Source organism: Fusarium vanettenii (genome assembly GCF_000151355.1).
Source record: "Fusarium vanettenii 77-13-4 chromosome 5 genomic scaffold NECHAsca_12_chr5_2_0, whole genome shotgun sequence".
Taxonomy (NCBI): Eukaryota; Fungi; Ascomycota; class Sordariomycetes; order Hypocreales; family Nectriaceae; genus Fusarium; species Fusarium vanettenii.
In genome coordinates this window covers 1,065,160-1,081,769 of record NW_003315872.1, presented here as the reverse complement: position 1 = coordinate 1,081,769, position 16,610 = coordinate 1,065,160, and the positions used below count along the sequence as shown (strand labels likewise).

Genomic DNA, 16,610 nt, shown 5'->3' with positions numbered 1-16,610 from the left:
AGAAGTTGATGACGGCAATTTAGCTTAGTCAGCTGTCATCTACCCTGAACACGCCTCAAGCCCACAGTTGCCATGGATCTTCTTAGCATCCATGTTAACATCGTCTTGATGAATTATTTTGTTGAAAGAGTCAGCCTAGCTATAAGACGATAACTTCATCTGCCTACACGATTGAATTAGTTCCCTTGTTTGCTTTCCCCATACCACACACAACTCAGCTTTGTTGAATATTTGCACCAAAAATGGATCCCTTCTTCACCCTGACACCTCCTACCAAACGCGCCTTAAAGGAAATGATAGCATGCGACAATCACCGCCATAGCAAACACCAAACCCATTGAGGGACTCGCATGGAATGATGCATCCTCCTCCTCCTCCTCTTCATTGTCTCCTTTCGTTTCTTCTGGATTGTTGATTATGTCTTCATCTGAAGGGTCAGGCCTGATCTTCTAGATACTGCTGCTGTTCCCATGGATCTCGCCGCTCGCAATGTCGACTGTAGCTGTAAGACCCAGAACCTCGCCATCTTTGTCCAGGGCAGCGGCTCTTGCAAACTTGGGATGAGAAATCCCTTCGAGCAGGATCTCCGTTTCAAAACCTGTGCGAGTCGAGTTGCCGATGACCTTGCGAGAAGTTGTCACGTTCTTCTCGTCCTCGCCAGCGTACTGTCATTGTCAATACCGAATCAGCCAACTGAGATTGTGAAATGACCTACCACCTCCCATCTGGCCACCTTGGTATCGCCATTCCATGAAAGATAGATGGTAGCATCCGTCGTCACATTTCCCGGGGACACTGATGCAATTGACGGGCCCCATGGTGGCCGGCCATCCCAATCCATCTTCCATGCGCGGTAAACCGACATATCCATGTCCACTTGATCTTCATGGTCATGGGGAATCACCCCTCGCTGGATGTCCATGGCCATTGTTCCGTTGGGAAGATGCTCCGTGATGCCAGGGTTTGCACCCCAACCAACCAGGAAATTGCCGTTGTCTAGGCCTTGAACGCTTCCACCAGAGCCAGACGAGATGCGTTGAGGATGGTAAAATTCGTGCAGGAGCTTTACTGTCATCTCTTCGTAGTCGAGTTCCACAACAACTCCGCGAGAGCAGTTGCCTTGGCTGCAAGCGCCCGTCTCGCGAACCTGGTTGTCAAAGAAGCTGAGCCGACTCTCGTTTCCCTGGACAAACCTGGCATTGTACTGGTGGGCAAAGTTTGTTGCGTTTCCGTCGCTGAGATCTTTGAATTGATTTCGTTTGCCCCCAAGAATCCACCGCGGGTTGAGATCCTCGGCTCGAAGCAGGGCGATCGCTGATAGTGCCCTCGATGACACCAGATAGTGGCTGTCCTTAGTCTGTTTGAATGGTGAGAATGCTTCAATCAATCCGAGAAACAACCCCATACCTTGAACACGCTGTCCAGATGGAACCAGTCAAAGCCTTCGCCTCCTCTGAAAGTCGTCTCGGGGTTGTACTCGAGCAAGGTGTCGTTCAGGTTAAAGTGATTTGACGCTCTCCACACATTGGTGACGCGGTTCGTTTCAAGTTCAACCTCCTGAAAGACGGAATCGCTGAGCCACCCATCCATCGCCCCCCCAAGAACCGTCAGGTTGAATCTGACGTCTTGGTACACCGACATGATGGCAGTTCCCGTGGTGGTGAATTGAAACTCGTGGATGTCAGCTTCCATTCCACCCAGACCATCCACTGTAACCGTCCATTTTTTCTGGTACGTATTGTCAAAGATGTGACAGAAACCTCCCTCCATGAAGGTAAGGTATTGAAAACCCTGACTCTCCTGCGCGCGGGCATCAAAGGCTCGCTGGTACTTGAGATCGGCATACACCAGGCTGAGATCCTTGCTCGAGAAGATGGCTGGACCTCCTTTGCCTCTGTACTCCAGGGTCAGGAAGAGGTATCCTGAGTTGTCGATGAGACTCGGGTCAAATGTGTTGACCTGGAACAACGGGGCAACGATATCCGAAGACTGGAAGGTCTGAGAGGGGAATTCGCCAAGATAGCCGCGATTGTAGGCTTCGAGATCGCCAATGAGAGGCTTGTCGGCAGACACAAAGGTGGAAAGAAGAGCAAGGGCGGCAGCTGAGGGAAGTAAGGAGCGCATCTTGAGAGATAAGTCAGAGTACTCGTCCTGAATGGAAGGTCCAAGAGGCGTAGTCAGCGAAACAAAGGGTAGAGGTCCAAGAAGACTCCAAAACGACACCAACTTCAATCTCAAGACAGGTCCAAGACTCGAGTCGTCAATTTCGGTCATGTAAGAGGGGAGTTGGGATGTCCCGAAGAGAAGGTGAGCTCACCTTTTGACGTTAGGTAAGGTTGCCATGGAGGGCAGTTGCGCTTTCTCAGCCAACGCCCCTGTACCTGCCGGCACGATGTGAAGATGCAGAAACAGCAAGAACGCTCTAACAATCATGCTCACTCGGAGGCAGAATCTCTTGGTTGGAATGAATCTTGATGAGCCTTGGTGCAAAGGTAGTCAAAAACAGTTGGAATGTGTATCCTAATTCAGGATGACTACTCCTATTGTTCGAAGAGGCATTGAAGCATGTGGCATCAGCGTACCATGAGGAATGGGGAACAGTTCACCATCTAATATCCCATAGTCATCACCGAAGAACAATATCTTGCGCTCTTAATCAGGTCGCAATCAGAACATATTCTCTTCAGGCGTCATCATATCCATAATGCTGCTCTATGCAGCCCGTGGGACTGAACACTATATACCCAGCTCCAGGCCGACAAATTCCAAATCCGCTCTCCAAACACCATCAATCACTTTTCTTTTGTGAGCCAACCCTTTCGGGAGTCGAGCCATCCGAGAAAGAGGTCCCATGCTCAGGCTCGGTGTCGCGGCTCGCACCAGTGTCTCCTGTATATATATATACCCAACCCATATCCATAACTCCTCATCCCATAGTGTATTAACATATATGTGTTTATGCCGTCATTTTCAACCATGAACATTTTCGCAGAGTCGGCAGTCTTCCTATATCCGCCCCCCTTCGACAACTTCTCGCTCGAGAACTTCGACCTGCCCAAATTCACCTGTACGCCGTCGCTCCATGACCCAACGAGTCGCGCCGCTGTCTTGCTCTTGGATATATGATATACTGTCGGCTGAACCCTTGTGCCGATGACCTATGCTGGGTCGTTGAGGGGTGTCGCCAGGTTCGGGGATACTGACATTATTAGAGGGCTCCAGAGGGCTCACCATGGCGGATGGTGGCATGCTCTCTTCGGGGTCTGATATTGGCGACAGTGAAATACCGCTCTCATAGACCTTTGATGTAGGTCGGCTGACGTTCAAAGGGGCAATCTTGGCATCCTCCCGCATGTCGGACTCAAGTGGTGACAATGGCGGGACAGGAGGCGGAGGAGAGCCCAAGCCCAAGCCCGGAATGCCACCCGTCAACGTTGGGCTTCCGGAAAAGCTAACGCTGTCTGAATCGTGGCTAATGGTGGATAGCACTGAGTTCTTTCGAGCGTGGAAAGCAGGTGGGCTCGAAAAGTTGGGGCCCCAAGGCGAACTGGATAGGTCGCCTCTCTCTGATCGAGGTGAACCATTCTGACTGGAAGCGAGACTAGCCTGGGATCCTCCCCAGGCTCTGGACCGAAGCCGAAGCAGCGCAGACAGGCTCATTTCATCACCACGGTCTCCTAGCAGAGCCAGCTGAGCGAGGCCGGGACTCTGCAAAGGCGTTCCCCCGCCGAACCCAGGCATACTGAGGCTCATGATCGAGTTTCTGTTAGAATACTCGGAGCGCTCCGTAATAGGCGTGAGGTTGGGTTCTCTTGACACCATGCGACCACTGGTGCTGCGATCCAGACCTCCCTTAGGACCAAAGAAGCCGCCGTTGGCGTATTCGTAGTCAACTGTTTCAGACCCATGATGCGAGTTGGTAGGTGCCGAATAGAAGCCAAACTCCTGACCATACCACCCATCGCAGTCGTTGGCCAGGGCACTAGCATTGGCCTCGGCGATGATGGCATCGTCGTCGAGTTCAAAGTCAGCCAAATCTTCGTATGACTGGCCATAATCATCGTAGTCATCGATGCCATCAAGGTCCTCCTTGAACGACTCCCCGCGATCTGGGGTATCCGGGGAATGACTTGGCTCGGATAGGGGCGTGTCCTGGAGTGGTGGCGATGAGCTACGTTGAAATTTGCCCGACGCCGCCGCCTTATGAGCAGCTGCGGCGAGTGCGGCCTGGTAGGCGGCCATGGTGCCATCTGAAGGAGCCTCTTGACCCGCAGCGGAAGGCTCAGCTGGCGAGTTAGACTCAGAGCTGTCTTTCAGAGCCATTGTCTCGGTACCATTCTTGACTTCAACGCTCAACGACGTATGTGCTGTTGATTGTGAGGCCGCCGAATGTGCCGAGAATCGGGTCGTCATGTCTGACTCCCGTTTTGTGTCATCCTCTTTTGCCGCTCGTCTTTCAGACTGAGCTTGCGCGAAAGCGCCAGCTATCGGCCGCCCAAACTGATCGGTATCATTGTTGTCGAATATCGACTCGTCAAAGGGGGTATCGTCCCATTCTGGAGGGGCAGCAAGATCCTCGGCGAACTCGTTCTCGAATCCTAGCATTCCATTATCGAAGTACAGATCATCATCGTTAAGCGAGCGTCCCATATTCATGGGGGGCAGGTCTTGGTTCTTCTGGAATGCCGCCTCATTCTCCAAACTGGGCACTCGAGGCACATCTAAACCCTGGATTCCCAGCCCACCAGGTTGCATTTGCTGCATGGCCTGGGGATTGATGGGGAGGTTGGGAGACAATCCTTCAGGCATGTTGGGAGTATATTGACTCGTCGCGAAGCCGATGCGGTTGCCATCTGTATCTCTTGGGGTGGGTATGAAGCCTGCACTGAGTGGGCTTGTCAGCGACGACGTTGGGTTGGATCGTTGGAAAACGAAGCCAGAAAAGTTTTCTTGATCGTTGTCGGGGTCGTCGAGGTTGTCCTCGAGGTTATCGTCCAAGTCCTCGCCCACCATAGGGATTTCTTCCTCGTAGATGTCGTCTTCATAGTCCGCGTTGACGCCAGGGATCCTTTCTTCCAGGCCATCGTCATCCATCATGGCGTCGTAATCGAATGCGTCATCATCAAAGTCGTCAAACCGAGAATCTCGTGGGCCAGAAGGCTCGCTTGTCTTCTTCTCTAGCTCTCGTTGTCTGTGTCTGTCCTCTAGGAGTTTTTCCTGCTTGGCGGCTCCAATCATGTCGAAACTGAATCTTGAGGATGTGCTCTTCATGTGTCGGGGGACTGCTGATGGGATGTCCTTGCCTGATAACCCAGAGAGCGAAGGGCCCCTGGAACGGCCAACTCGAACCGAGGCAGTCGACCTTGCATAGATGGAGGCATTGCTTTCGATTAATCGGGATGCTTGTGGTGACCTTGGCTGGACTGAGATTGGGCCTTCGTCTTTTGGGGGAACTGGGGGTGCCTCTGGTCCAGGGGATGCGCTTGTTTCTGGTATAGGATCGTGTGTCCCTTTGGATATTGTGCTTGGCGTATTATTGACCAGCTTTGAATCTTGCGAGTAAACGGACTCAGAGGCGTTACTGGGAATGCGCTGGGTTGAGGTTGACACGGGAGCCTGCTCAGGCTGTACAACCGGTGAGTTTGGAAACCTTTCTTGCTCAGGAGGCACAGCAGAACCAGGGACTGGCGAGGTAAAAGATGCTTGCGAGGGATCCTTGGTAGGCGCATTCTTCTTTGGTCGTGGCGCACTGAAATCGTGAATTCGAGTACCCTTGATGCGTGGATCGTACATGGGCTCTTCCTTCTGTTTTGCCATGGGCAGTGGAAGAAGGTCTGGCGCATGTTGACTGTTTTTCCGCCTCATCAACAGAGTAGACATTGGGTTCTTGAGGAACGGAAGACCTTTCCTCGGCTTCGGGTTCTCGGTGTTGCTGGTAGAGTGAACAAGCGAGGGAAGGTCTGTGACAAGCCGGGTACCTGCAGGGCGCCGGCCTGTAGGCACAGGTGCAGAATTCTGAAACTCTGTGGGCGTGCTAAAAGAAGATGCTGCTTTCGTGTTCTTCAGAACTTGGGGAGGCGGCCTGGTAGATGGGGGAACATTCGCAGCTAGAGTTGGTTGTGAAGCTGAATACTGGTCCACCAGACCAAGACCTCTTCCGCCATCCATAGCTTCGGCAGCTTGGGCTTCCATATCGCGCTGATAGTTTCTGAGGGCGACACCACCGATGAACCCGGTTCCGCCGTTGAAGGGCGACTTTGGTGTCTGGTGAGGACGAGATTCTACCTGACTTGCCATGCTAGCATTTTGTTGATGGTGCCGCGACTGATCGAGCTCGTCTGACGTAACGCGGGCTATAGGAGGAAGAGTGGGAGGAAGGCCAGAAGGACTCGACAAAGTTGGGCGTAGGTCTGGTGAGAGCACATCGGAAGGGAACGGCGCAGAGTGGCCGGCCGGGGGTGAAGTAGTATGTTGATCGGGAGATGGCGAAGCAGGATTCGATGGCCCTCGCCTGTGGAACCTCAGATGGGACAGCATACCGGCGGCCAGGCTTAGATCAAGCCTGATGAATCAAAATATCGGCGGCGGCTGGGGTGGGGGGAGGGCGGGAGGACTCGAGCTGAGGTAGCGGGATAGCGCAAATGCGCAGCGTGCCGTGGGGCGGCAGCTGATGGTGTAGGGCGAGGCAGCGGGCAAAGTGGCCTCGATGCGATCATGACTCGAAGGGTCGTAGCCGCGGGAGACTCGCGCACATGGTGTTCAGCGGGCAGGCTGCTGCGGAGGGAGGGTGCTATTCAGGCGCGGAGCGGCGTATCGATAGTGGAGAGGTTCGCAGCGTAAGCCAGACGCTGGATTGGCGATACGAGGGTCGGTTCGCGTAGTGTGAGGCTATGGATGGAGGATCCAGCCATGTACGCAGTAGTGAGATGTTTTGTCGACAAGAGTGAGATGGGATGTTGTCGGGAAGAGGCTGAGGCAGTCCCGAGTGGCATCCGTGGTTGGTGACGGGTTTACGGTTTCAAGGCGTCCAAAGCCTGACAGGGGTGAGATGCACGTGCAGGAGCCACTCGGATGCGACTCTGACGTGTTGCCGAGATGTATGAGAGTTGACAAGAGGGATTAAGGTGATTTCCGTTTCGAGTAGAAGATTGGCTAATAGGTACGGTCTAATTGTTATCGGGCCAATATCAAGGGAAGCTTCAAGAGAATCGTGATGCGGGTAAACTTGTTTAGGACTTTGGTTGACCGCGTTAGATGTAGCCCCGTTTGGTGATGCATGTGTGGGGCTGTTTTGGTGGTTGCTGCAAGGTGTGAATGCGCCTCCTCTATAAAAAGAACAAGAATCCCTTGAAAAAGGTCATTCACCTCCATTTGGGCCTCGAGCAACCGTCTTTCTCCCTCGTGACGGTTGTTTACCGCCCTTGAGAGAGATGCTCATCTTGGCCGCCCTTGAACAGGGCCCTTTTTAAATTGCTCTTCATCTCCCGCTTGTTACTCGGCTCCGGTCGTGTCCAAGTGAACTCATGATAGCCTCAGCTATTTAACCCGGCGAGGCAATAGCTGACCACTTGTCCTTAAAGTCTGAGACATGATATTTCTAGGATGGTTTCTTTTCCAAGACCCCGTTATGAGGGAACGCTTGTCTTGGTCAAGTTTCCCCGATTGGACCTGTACCTTTCTACTCATCTCAAATTCCTGAGACTTGACTCAATGGTTTCCTTCATCAAGGACAAGACTCCAGTTTTCTGAAAAGGTTGGCCAAGCGACATCAACATCAGGGCAAACCTTTTTCACGTTTCCGTCGTGCTGATACGAAAAATGTGCTCGAACCTTGTGTTATCGAGTAACCAAAGGCCGGAAAGGGATTCTCCACTCATGCAGGGATGGCATTTCCGTGATGGAAGACGCGGAGCCGGGTGAAGACAAGAAGACACTGCTGAGCTTCAATTAGCCCATTGTCCCGTAAGGATTAAAGATATGAAGGTGTTTTAAAAAATGATATTAAAATAGGTAAGTAACAAGAAATCTAAGTTATTGCTTCTTTTTAACAAGATATCTTTATCCTTTTAGGCTATTCTATCGAGTACTGTCATTCGAGAGGTTTTTCAAAGCAGCGCTAAACTGCACGCCTCTGGTGTCTCGTTTATTCCTTGACCCGCGTGACGCGGTCTAAAGGGAGGGTATTTACAAGAACTAGGACTCCGCAGTTAATGAATCATCTGCAGGGCATCCCCTCAACTCAACTCGTCAATTTCTTCTTTGGCGATCGCGCTGCGATCTGCCTTGCTTACACCCTCTACCAAGGCCTTGGCTTTGCACAGCCCAGCGCGGCAACCCAAGTCATTTAGCGCTCACCCGCCACAGAGATTCGAGTGCCAATCGCGCCAAAAGCTGACATGGATGAATCAGCATCGTCAGGCTGGCGGCCCTGCCTCGCTTATGGCGACTGTTGTCACAAATGGCTGCAAGTTTGCGTTGTATGGCGTCTGGAGTTGCCTCAAGTCCGGGGCCGGCTCGGCCAAAAGAAATGGGGAGACACGGGGAAATGCCAGCGCATGAGCGACAGCAGCATTGACAGCACCTCATCCTACACTGTCCAAGATTGGACAGCTCTTGGCAGCAGCCCGCCGTGATGATGGTATCGTGGCACAGAGAACCCGTCAACTGTTTCAAGCCACAGGTTTTGAGCGTTGAGTGAGGTACAGACTCATATCTCTGCAATCTCCTTCCACAGGCAGATGGCTACACAAGACGAGATGCCGACTTTGTCCTTGGGAGGACAGCAGACATCTCGGCAGACCTCATCATCGGCCCATTTTATGTACCTACAATCTCGGCGCTGCGAGGTGTTATTACCGATCTCACTGATGACGCACGATATATGTTGCCCTTGAGCAGATGCACGTGTAACGTCAGGGCAGATAGTGGACGGAGAAGCCAACCGCTTTGAGGGAAGAATCAGGACAAAATGAAACAGAGTGGTAGAGGCGAGTTTACATACCTATTGATGATGGCAGGATAGGGCGTTATGCATCGACGTTTGGGGCTTGCTGCAATACGTGGGATGATGGATGCGTTGAGACAGGAGCCGCTATGATGCATGCCTGGTACCTGAGTCTTGGGGTTTGCCTCGTGCCTGGTTGCCTCTTCTGGCGTCGCAAAACACCAAGACGTACTTCATCTACAGTTATTCGTCACCCCACACAATCTCCCAGAGGGTGCAACACCGCTCTCGACAATCGCAAACTCGCCAATGTAACGGCAGCATGTCTTGGACAATGTCACTCTGGAAAGGGACCCTTGTCTGTGCCGCAGTGCCGGTGGCTTGACAGGAGGCGCCGCCAACCGCGAACGCTCCACTGCTGACGACGACTCCTTGGGGTTCCAATTTACGGATATCGGCTTCTGGACGCGACAGCTGGTTCGTGGGCAAGCCATTCAGATGACGAGGACAAGACCGGATCGGGGCTCACATTGCGGGAGACGGCACCGCGACGCAACGCAACGCAACACTCACGGGATGTGGGCACAAACTCGACGGACAGCTGCAAGACGACACCCAACGACTGGCTGAAACAGGCGAAATTCAGGAGATTCGACCTCTGAGCGACGACTTGTCTTGGACTCTTGGCCACATGAATCCCACAAATGCGCAGGGATCCATCGAGTTTTTTTCTAGCAATTGTTATCCATGCGCTTGCATTTGCATCCCTGATGTTGCCTCTTCCTCCCACAATCCCGCTCCCACAAGGCTGGCAGGTCGAGCTTGGCCACGCAAATCGAAGCTCTTGGACGGCAACGATAACTCTTGGCTCATCCAAGCCGGTGACCTGGGGGGAAGGGTATTCTAGTGCCTAATAAGTCGGTGGTCCGCCGCTGAGGCCGTTGCACACCCCTTGTTTGTCCCCCGCCAACTCCCTCCCGTCTTCTCCTGACTTTGTGTTGTTGCTTTGTTTGACGAGTTTCCCAACTGCGCTGCACTACACTGCACACATCAAGTCTTTTCGTTTCAACCATTTTCTCCCGACTTCTTTTCCCTTTGGTTTCAATAAACATTCTAGACCAATTCTCGGCTTCTCGCCTTTTTCTTTATGAGCAGCTGACGCAGATTCGTCCTCGCTCTCTCGCTTCATCCACATCTATACGCCTCGCCCGAACCTAGTCAGTGTTTCTCACTGCCAACATTCCACACGACGTCAGCGCTTCAGAATTTGGGCGAGGTTCAACTGTACGCCTCTTGTTCTCGACTGGATAAATCGGCAGTGATTTATTTTTCGCATTTCCGTTATCCGCTTATCATCACCGGCCTCGGCTGGAACGGCATCTCTATAAACACCCTTACAAGTACACTTGTCCCCCGGCCCTAGACTTGGAACGTGGTTTACGACTTCATCACTCTATGCTTCGTCGCATCATGCTCAACACAGTATGGAAATCACCCTCCGAGCTCGATCATCAACTCCCAAGCCATCATGACAGCGACAACTCTTTGATGAGCCAGCTCGGCCTGAGAAACGTCGTCATTTTCTGCTCCACCCGTGTTTGGCGTGGAGGCTTCAGGCTACTCCTCCAAGCATCGGCCTTGTTCTTTGCTGTGTTTTTGCTTTTCGGCCTGTTGCCTGCACGCATATCAGGCGGCTCCTTTCACCATGGTTTTCTATCGTGGGGCTCTGAGCCGCTACCAGAAGCGAACCTGAGGATCGTGGTATTCGGTTCCCCCGATATCATGGGTAGCGCCACCGACGCCTCGCGAAGCCGCCGAACGTGGACTGAGGAGCTATGCGAAGAGGTGAGCTAAACGAACAACAGATTCTAGCTATGTAACTAACATCCATCCCAGCTCAACTGCACATCACACATCTCCCTCGTGCCGTCTGGTGGTCCCAGCAAAGGTCTCGTCAACAGCACTCTCTACGAAGTGGCGATACAGAAGCTGCTCGACATCACCCGACACACCGACGTCCATGAAAAGCCTGCTCTGGACTACGACTACCTTTCTCAGCAGTATCCAGCCCCTTTCCAAGTCCCCAGTCTGGCAGATCAGGTACAAGAGTTCCTTGCCATGCCGTCACCTGAAGCCACCCCTCGTGAGACATTGTGGATTTTCACCTTTGGTCTTTGGGAAATCTGGAACATGGCGTCGATGCCACGAGAACACTCGGAGGAGATTATCGAGATAATGACGGACGAGATCATCGAACAGGCCGAGGTTCTGTATCGGGCATCACTGGACCCGAAATCCGTTGCCTACTCGGACTTTTGGACCAATGCCACCGAATCCCAGGTCAAGGAGCTAACTGCCCCCGGCGCCATTGAGAAGGTCGACGAGCGCAGATTTGAGAGCTTCCGCATCGTGATCCCAACGCTTTTCGACATTTCGATGACTCCCGGCTGGAATGGTCGACCGAAGCCGCCGTCTCCCAACAGCATTGCCGAGCAGACTCGAAATGCTGCCGAGCTCACCAAGCACTGGAACACGATGATTTCCTTTGCAATCTCGCAGTGGAGGGACAAGGGTACGCAAAAGCCCGATGGGTTGGTGGAAGAAAAATCTGAAAAGTCGAGCAAAGCTAAGAGGGACGATACTGCCAGCAATGCTGAGCACACCAACGAAACCGAGAAAGCGGGCGATCGGGTCATCCTTGCTCCATACCCTCTGCGAACTGGATTCAAACTCAACCCCGTCAGGCCAATCCTCGATGCCATGACAGAAGAAGAGATGCAGCGCCTAAAGGTGGCAGACTCGCTAGGGCGTGGAACTCTATCAAGCAACGACTCGATGCGGTTCGCGGATGTCTGGACACCATGCGTCAAGGGCAAGACGGACGATCTGGTCATCGAGACGAAGCAGTTGACGGCTGAATGTCAAGCCCCCGACGACCACCTATTCTACGACTCGTTTACTATAAGCGAGAGGGCTATGAAGGGTGCGGTCAAGGTCATGGCCGAGGACGTCCACAATAACATGTTTGACCTAAGCATCAAGAAGGGCTGGTGGGGTAGAAGAACATAGACGGGCAAAGGGGTTGGTTCAGCATTGTTTCGATGTTGCAATAGTAGCGTTGGTTGATACCCAAACATCATACGAGAGAAAGGGGGGGAAATCATGCATGATTCAAGACAGGATCAGGAATCAGTGAATGGCGTTTTAGGGGGGTCTTGGTTCATGAGTCGATAGACCTGAGGCGGTCCATGCCTTGTACTTTTATATAATAGGGGTCCGGAGCATTAGCATAGCCAACAGCTTATTTATTATGTTGTATTTTATTCATGGTTAACTCATGTAAAAAGCACTGTGCACTGTCATCATTCCCACTTTAAAGTTGACCTCCCCGGGCCGACCCTTGATGGAGCACCAAGGGATTGGATTTGTTGGTTCAGCGCCTCTCCCGAGGTCCAGGTGGTTGGCGCCATCTTTGGGGGAGACGCTAGCGATGGTATTGTCTAGGTATCCAGGTGTTTGTAAATTGGTAGGGTTAATAGCGAGTCGCCAATGCGGGTTAACGCATTTTTCGTATTCGACTGCCGAATGCATTGTACGGCATTTGCGAGTTGTCGTATCCATCTCGCGGCGGAGACAATTGCCGGGATCCTCGTGCTTCTAAAAGACACCCCTGTTCCACTGGACGAAATCCCATCTCCTAGCGTTGATATTTATCGTTCACTTTAGGCTTATGAATCAAGTGACTGGTGCACTCAAGGTAAACGTTTAATTGTCAAGGATTAAAGCAGGTGATTCAGACCATTGCGAGCTAGGAGAATATAGACATTCTCAATAATCTCGGCTCACAAGATGATATGATGGATGAACTGCTAAAGAGCATGTCATTCTACAGTCTCTTCTTCAAAGATGTACTACATGGAAAGAGGTCCATGATTGGTTGAAAGCAGAGTCTCAAAAAGGCAAAAACACGAAACTTGTCCGTCATTACGCTACGACGCACAAAACGGATGTGTTTAAGGTCACCGATCCACCAAGGTGGACTTTACAAGATGATAACGTATTCGGAGCTTTTCCAGTCTATGTTCCTCGACCTGAGTATCCCATACGTTTTTTTTTTTTGGAGGTAATCGGCCCAGGGCGAACCCGTGGCCCGACATTTGTAGTCTAAGGTATGGCCTACCTGTGAGAAATCCCAAATCTATTCTCCCAATGCGCACACTATTCTTTTCTTCGGGTCACCGAATGGCTTCGGCAGCCAACACTCTTTGCGTACGATCCAAGTCAAACCTTGGATGCCTCATCTATCTGGCGTGATCAGGCGCGCTGGATCATGGCCTCACGGTCAGGACCAGTGCCGATGTACTTGACCTGCTCAACTTTAGTAATTGCGGTCCGGGTCAGTATGCGCGCACTCCTACCTTGACTCCGACAAACTTCTCGATGTACTGCTAGTGATCAGCGATACTGTTCGTTCTGCTAGCGCATGTGAATATGCTCACCTCAATGTATTCGCGGGCCGCCTTGGGGAGATCGTAGTAGGTCTTGGCGTTGGTGGTCGGCTTTTGCCAGCCTGGCATCTCGTGGTAAACCACCTCGGCTCGTTCCAGGATGTCCAGATCCGCAGGGTAAGAGTCGAGTTCCTCTCCGTCGACCTTGTAAGCGATGGCGATCTTGATCGTTTCGAAAGTATCCAAAATGTCGAGCTGCAGAGCGTTAGAGCGTTTCGACGCGTGTCATAAGCATGCCGGGGGCGCTGTCTACCTTGGTGAGATTTAGGCTGTCGTAGTAGTTGATTGAGTTGCTGTACTTGACAACAACAAGGTCTGTATATGCTTGTCAGTCGTGTTCCCTACTGTCCAAGGGTTTGAGGTTGTGCCCACCAAGCCTGAGAACGGTCAGTAAGTCTGTCAACAGCCAGGAGCCATAACGGAAACTCACCATCCACATCGGCGTCTGCGGCCAGTCGATGTTCCCCATTCGCGTCCAATCTCCTGGAGCTTGGTGCCAATCCTGAGGTTGTCTTTCAGCTTCAAAGTGGCTTCAACATGGTAATTCAGACGTACTCTTCGGTATCTTCGGTCTTGAAGGCTCCCGACCCGACACGGGTAGTATCTGTTGCTAGTCAGAAGTGAATCACGACCCTGAAGCAATCCACGTACAAGCCTTGACTACTCCAACCACCTCTGTGATGTTCTTGGGGTTCAGTGTGAGACCACCAATAATACCAGCAAGCGTAGTACTTGACGAAGTGACGAACTGTAGTTGATCATCAGTACTGATGCAAGGTGCAAGGCCAAATTGACGGAAACTTACTGGGTAGGAGCCGTAATCAATATCGAGCATCAGTGCCTGTTCAATTTAGTACTGTTCGTTTAGTCATAGGATGAGAACCTTACGTTTGCGCCTTCGATGACAATTTTCATGTCGCTCTGCTGTGCGGATCTCATGAAGGACACGCCATCCACGACGTACTTCTTCAGCGTCTCCCTGTACTCATCAAAACGAGCAAGCTCGGCCTTGATGTCGTAATCGAACAGTTCTCCGAAGCGCTTTTGGTAGCCATCGGCCAAGCGCCTCACCTTCTGTTCGAAAAGCTCAGGGTGGAAGACGTCGGTCAATTTGATGCCATTTCGCTGGGAAAGTTAGCCCACAGCCCGCTCCCTTGATGTAACTATCTCTTACCGCTCTGCTTGCCTGGTAGCAGGGGCCAATGCCTGTGGCGGACGTTAGATCTCGTTGCTCATATAGCGTCGCTGGCACGACGATGACCGAGATTCTCCCCGCTTTTGAGATTTGGGAATGCCCGCAAAGAGGCGACAGAAATAGAAAGGGATGGTCCAGCATGCAGTCCTGGGGGTAACGTACCGCGTTTTGTTGTTCCGATAGCTCCGTCTGGGGTAGACTTTAGCTGCTGTTTCTCGACGACAATCTCAGACACTGTGGGACGAACCTCCAAGCTCCCTCTCCTCGAGACCATCCACTGCAATGTGCATGTCCAAGAGGACATTGACCCTATCAGAAACAAGAATCCGATCATGTACCGCAACGAGGCCCTTGTCCTCGAGCTCTTGGAGTTCGCTGAAGAAACTTGGGCTAGAGGAAAGAGTTAGTCTTGGCATGTTCGGTTGAGGGGTGAGGTGTAGTGGTCGGGCTAGGGGTTGAGGGCCATATAAAGACTAACACGTGGAAGACTACGCCCGAACCGATGAAGTTCATGCTATGGTACTTATCAGCCTCGCTGTGGCCAGCTTGAACGACTTGACAAACCATTTTGGGTTGATCAGCCCAGAGGGCAAGAGATGAAAGCTAACTCTGTGTTAGCAGCCACCTAGTCCTTTCACGTATGTTGGTTCCCACCTATACGAAACTCCGTTTATACTTGACACCAATTAGCAACATAACATATCTATGGAAAGAATTCGACCAACCGCACTTCATGGCCAGCGTTGTGGCCACCCTTTGGCGATAATTAGCAGGTATTCCAGCGTAGATTCGTTGTTTGGGGAAGTCTGGGAGGTTGGTGGAAGCTATAGGTCGACCGGATTCTGCCTGCGTTGTGCTTACCGCGGCTCGGGCACAAAGTTGCGCGTCCCGACACTGTCCATCAACCAATTTGCCTTTCTGAGTACACAGTATCGTCAGTAATTGGGTGTCGTCGGCTGCGTTGGGTCCTCCTCGAGTACTCACACCTTCGTCGCCTGTGAAAGTCCTGGTTAGTATAATGAGATGGAACCGATATCGGCTGGGTGCGGGGGAGGGGTATTTTAGGCCAGGGAGAAAGACATACCCCATTGGGCCCCAAGAACGACAGTGATAGTCATGTTGCTCAGGATCAAGTTTGGCTGTCGTAGGTGCCGTCGTTGTGATGCGATTGCAGAGAGGAAAAAAAGGCAAAGTCACGAAGTTTTAGACTGCTTCCGAAGGTGCGTCAGAGACTCAGGGCCGCCGCGTGATTTAGCGGGGTACTTGCACATGGAGGGGCATTTCCGCGATCACTCGATCCATGGCTTGTGGGGCTCGAGTTGACTCATGCAAATCATACTTTGGACAGTCCTGGTAAGAGATACCTCTTGAGAGAAGATAAAAAGGCCCTGGAAAAAGTACTTCTTAACTACAATGACCATGATCTAGTGTCAAAAGATGCCCCTCTATCCCACCATCAAGTGCTCCTCCGAATACAATCAGCGGCAAGGTACTGGATGAAATGGTTTGAGGCATTTTTGAATCTGTAAGGTACCAACTCTCCTGTGTCTCTAAGTTCGTAAGCAACCCGTGATGTTGACCTATACTTTATGTATATATTTCGAAGCACCCAACCCGACCAGACCGACACGCATGGCAGTTCATCCGGTGGATGCTTGATGTTATTGATATTCCTGCCATAGAGTAGAGGAAGCCCTATTCTGTGGGTAGGAGAGAACGCTTTAAAGGTTGGTTTCTACACCAAGATTTAATAGTTATATTGAATTAATATTTTATATTGACGCCTCATCGGGGAATGTAAAGCTGGGCGAAGATCTAGAGTCGTGTAAGCCGCTTCCAGTCATAGCTTTAGGTAGTGCTTTAAGCCAACTGTGCCCGAGATCGCTCCCAACAATCTTGGTCCGCGCAGCCATGATGAGCGAGCACAATTCAAAGCGTCAAAGATCAACAATTAACTACAGTA

The 16,610-nt window shown here is 51.8% G+C and overlaps 4 protein-coding genes across 4 annotated transcripts; 1 reads left to right on the top strand and 3 right to left on the bottom strand.

The window, feature by feature from the left end:
• Nucleotides 1-284: 284 nt before the first annotated feature.
• NECHADRAFT_93399 (uncharacterized protein) lies at nt 285-2,124 on the bottom strand (the record flags this gene model as incomplete). The annotated part of the gene is made up of 4 exons (XM_003047992.1): nt 285-427; nt 458-665; nt 716-1,357; nt 1,525-2,124. 4 exons carry the CDS (start codon nt 2,122-2,124, stop codon nt 285-287), a joined length of 1,593 nt encoding a protein of 530 aa, XP_003048038.1.
• An 882-nt stretch (nt 2,125-3,006) lies between these two features.
• On the bottom strand, nt 3,007-6,537 carry NECHADRAFT_93398 (uncharacterized protein; the record flags this gene model as incomplete). Its single annotated transcript, XM_003047991.1, has 1 exon — nt 3,007-6,537. One exon carries the CDS (start codon nt 6,535-6,537, stop codon nt 3,007-3,009), a length of 3,531 nt encoding a protein of 1,176 aa, XP_003048037.1.
• Nucleotides 6,538-10,414: 3,877 nt separating this feature from the next.
• NECHADRAFT_39965 (uncharacterized protein) lies at nt 10,415-12,013 on the top strand (the record flags this gene model as incomplete). The annotated part of the gene is made up of 2 exons (XM_003048198.1): nt 10,415-10,789; nt 10,841-12,013. The coding sequence occupies 2 exons, from the start codon at nt 10,415-10,417 to the stop codon at nt 12,011-12,013; spliced, it is 1,548 nt and encodes a 515-aa protein (XP_003048244.1).
• A 1,245-nt stretch (nt 12,014-13,258) lies between these two features.
• On the bottom strand, nt 13,259-15,765 carry NECHADRAFT_40313 (uncharacterized protein; the record flags this gene model as incomplete). The annotated part of the gene is made up of 17 exons (XM_003047990.1): nt 13,259-13,312; nt 13,363-13,389; nt 13,444-13,647; nt 13,706-13,776; nt 13,890-13,954; nt 14,008-14,056; nt 14,104-14,200; nt 14,258-14,293; nt 14,341-14,577; nt 14,627-14,658; nt 14,895-15,037; nt 15,126-15,169; nt 15,208-15,256; nt 15,373-15,401; nt 15,509-15,565; nt 15,632-15,642; nt 15,732-15,765. 17 exons carry the CDS (start codon nt 15,763-15,765, stop codon nt 13,259-13,261), a joined length of 1,239 nt encoding a protein of 412 aa, XP_003048036.1.
• Nucleotides 15,766-16,610: the final 845 nt, after the last annotated feature.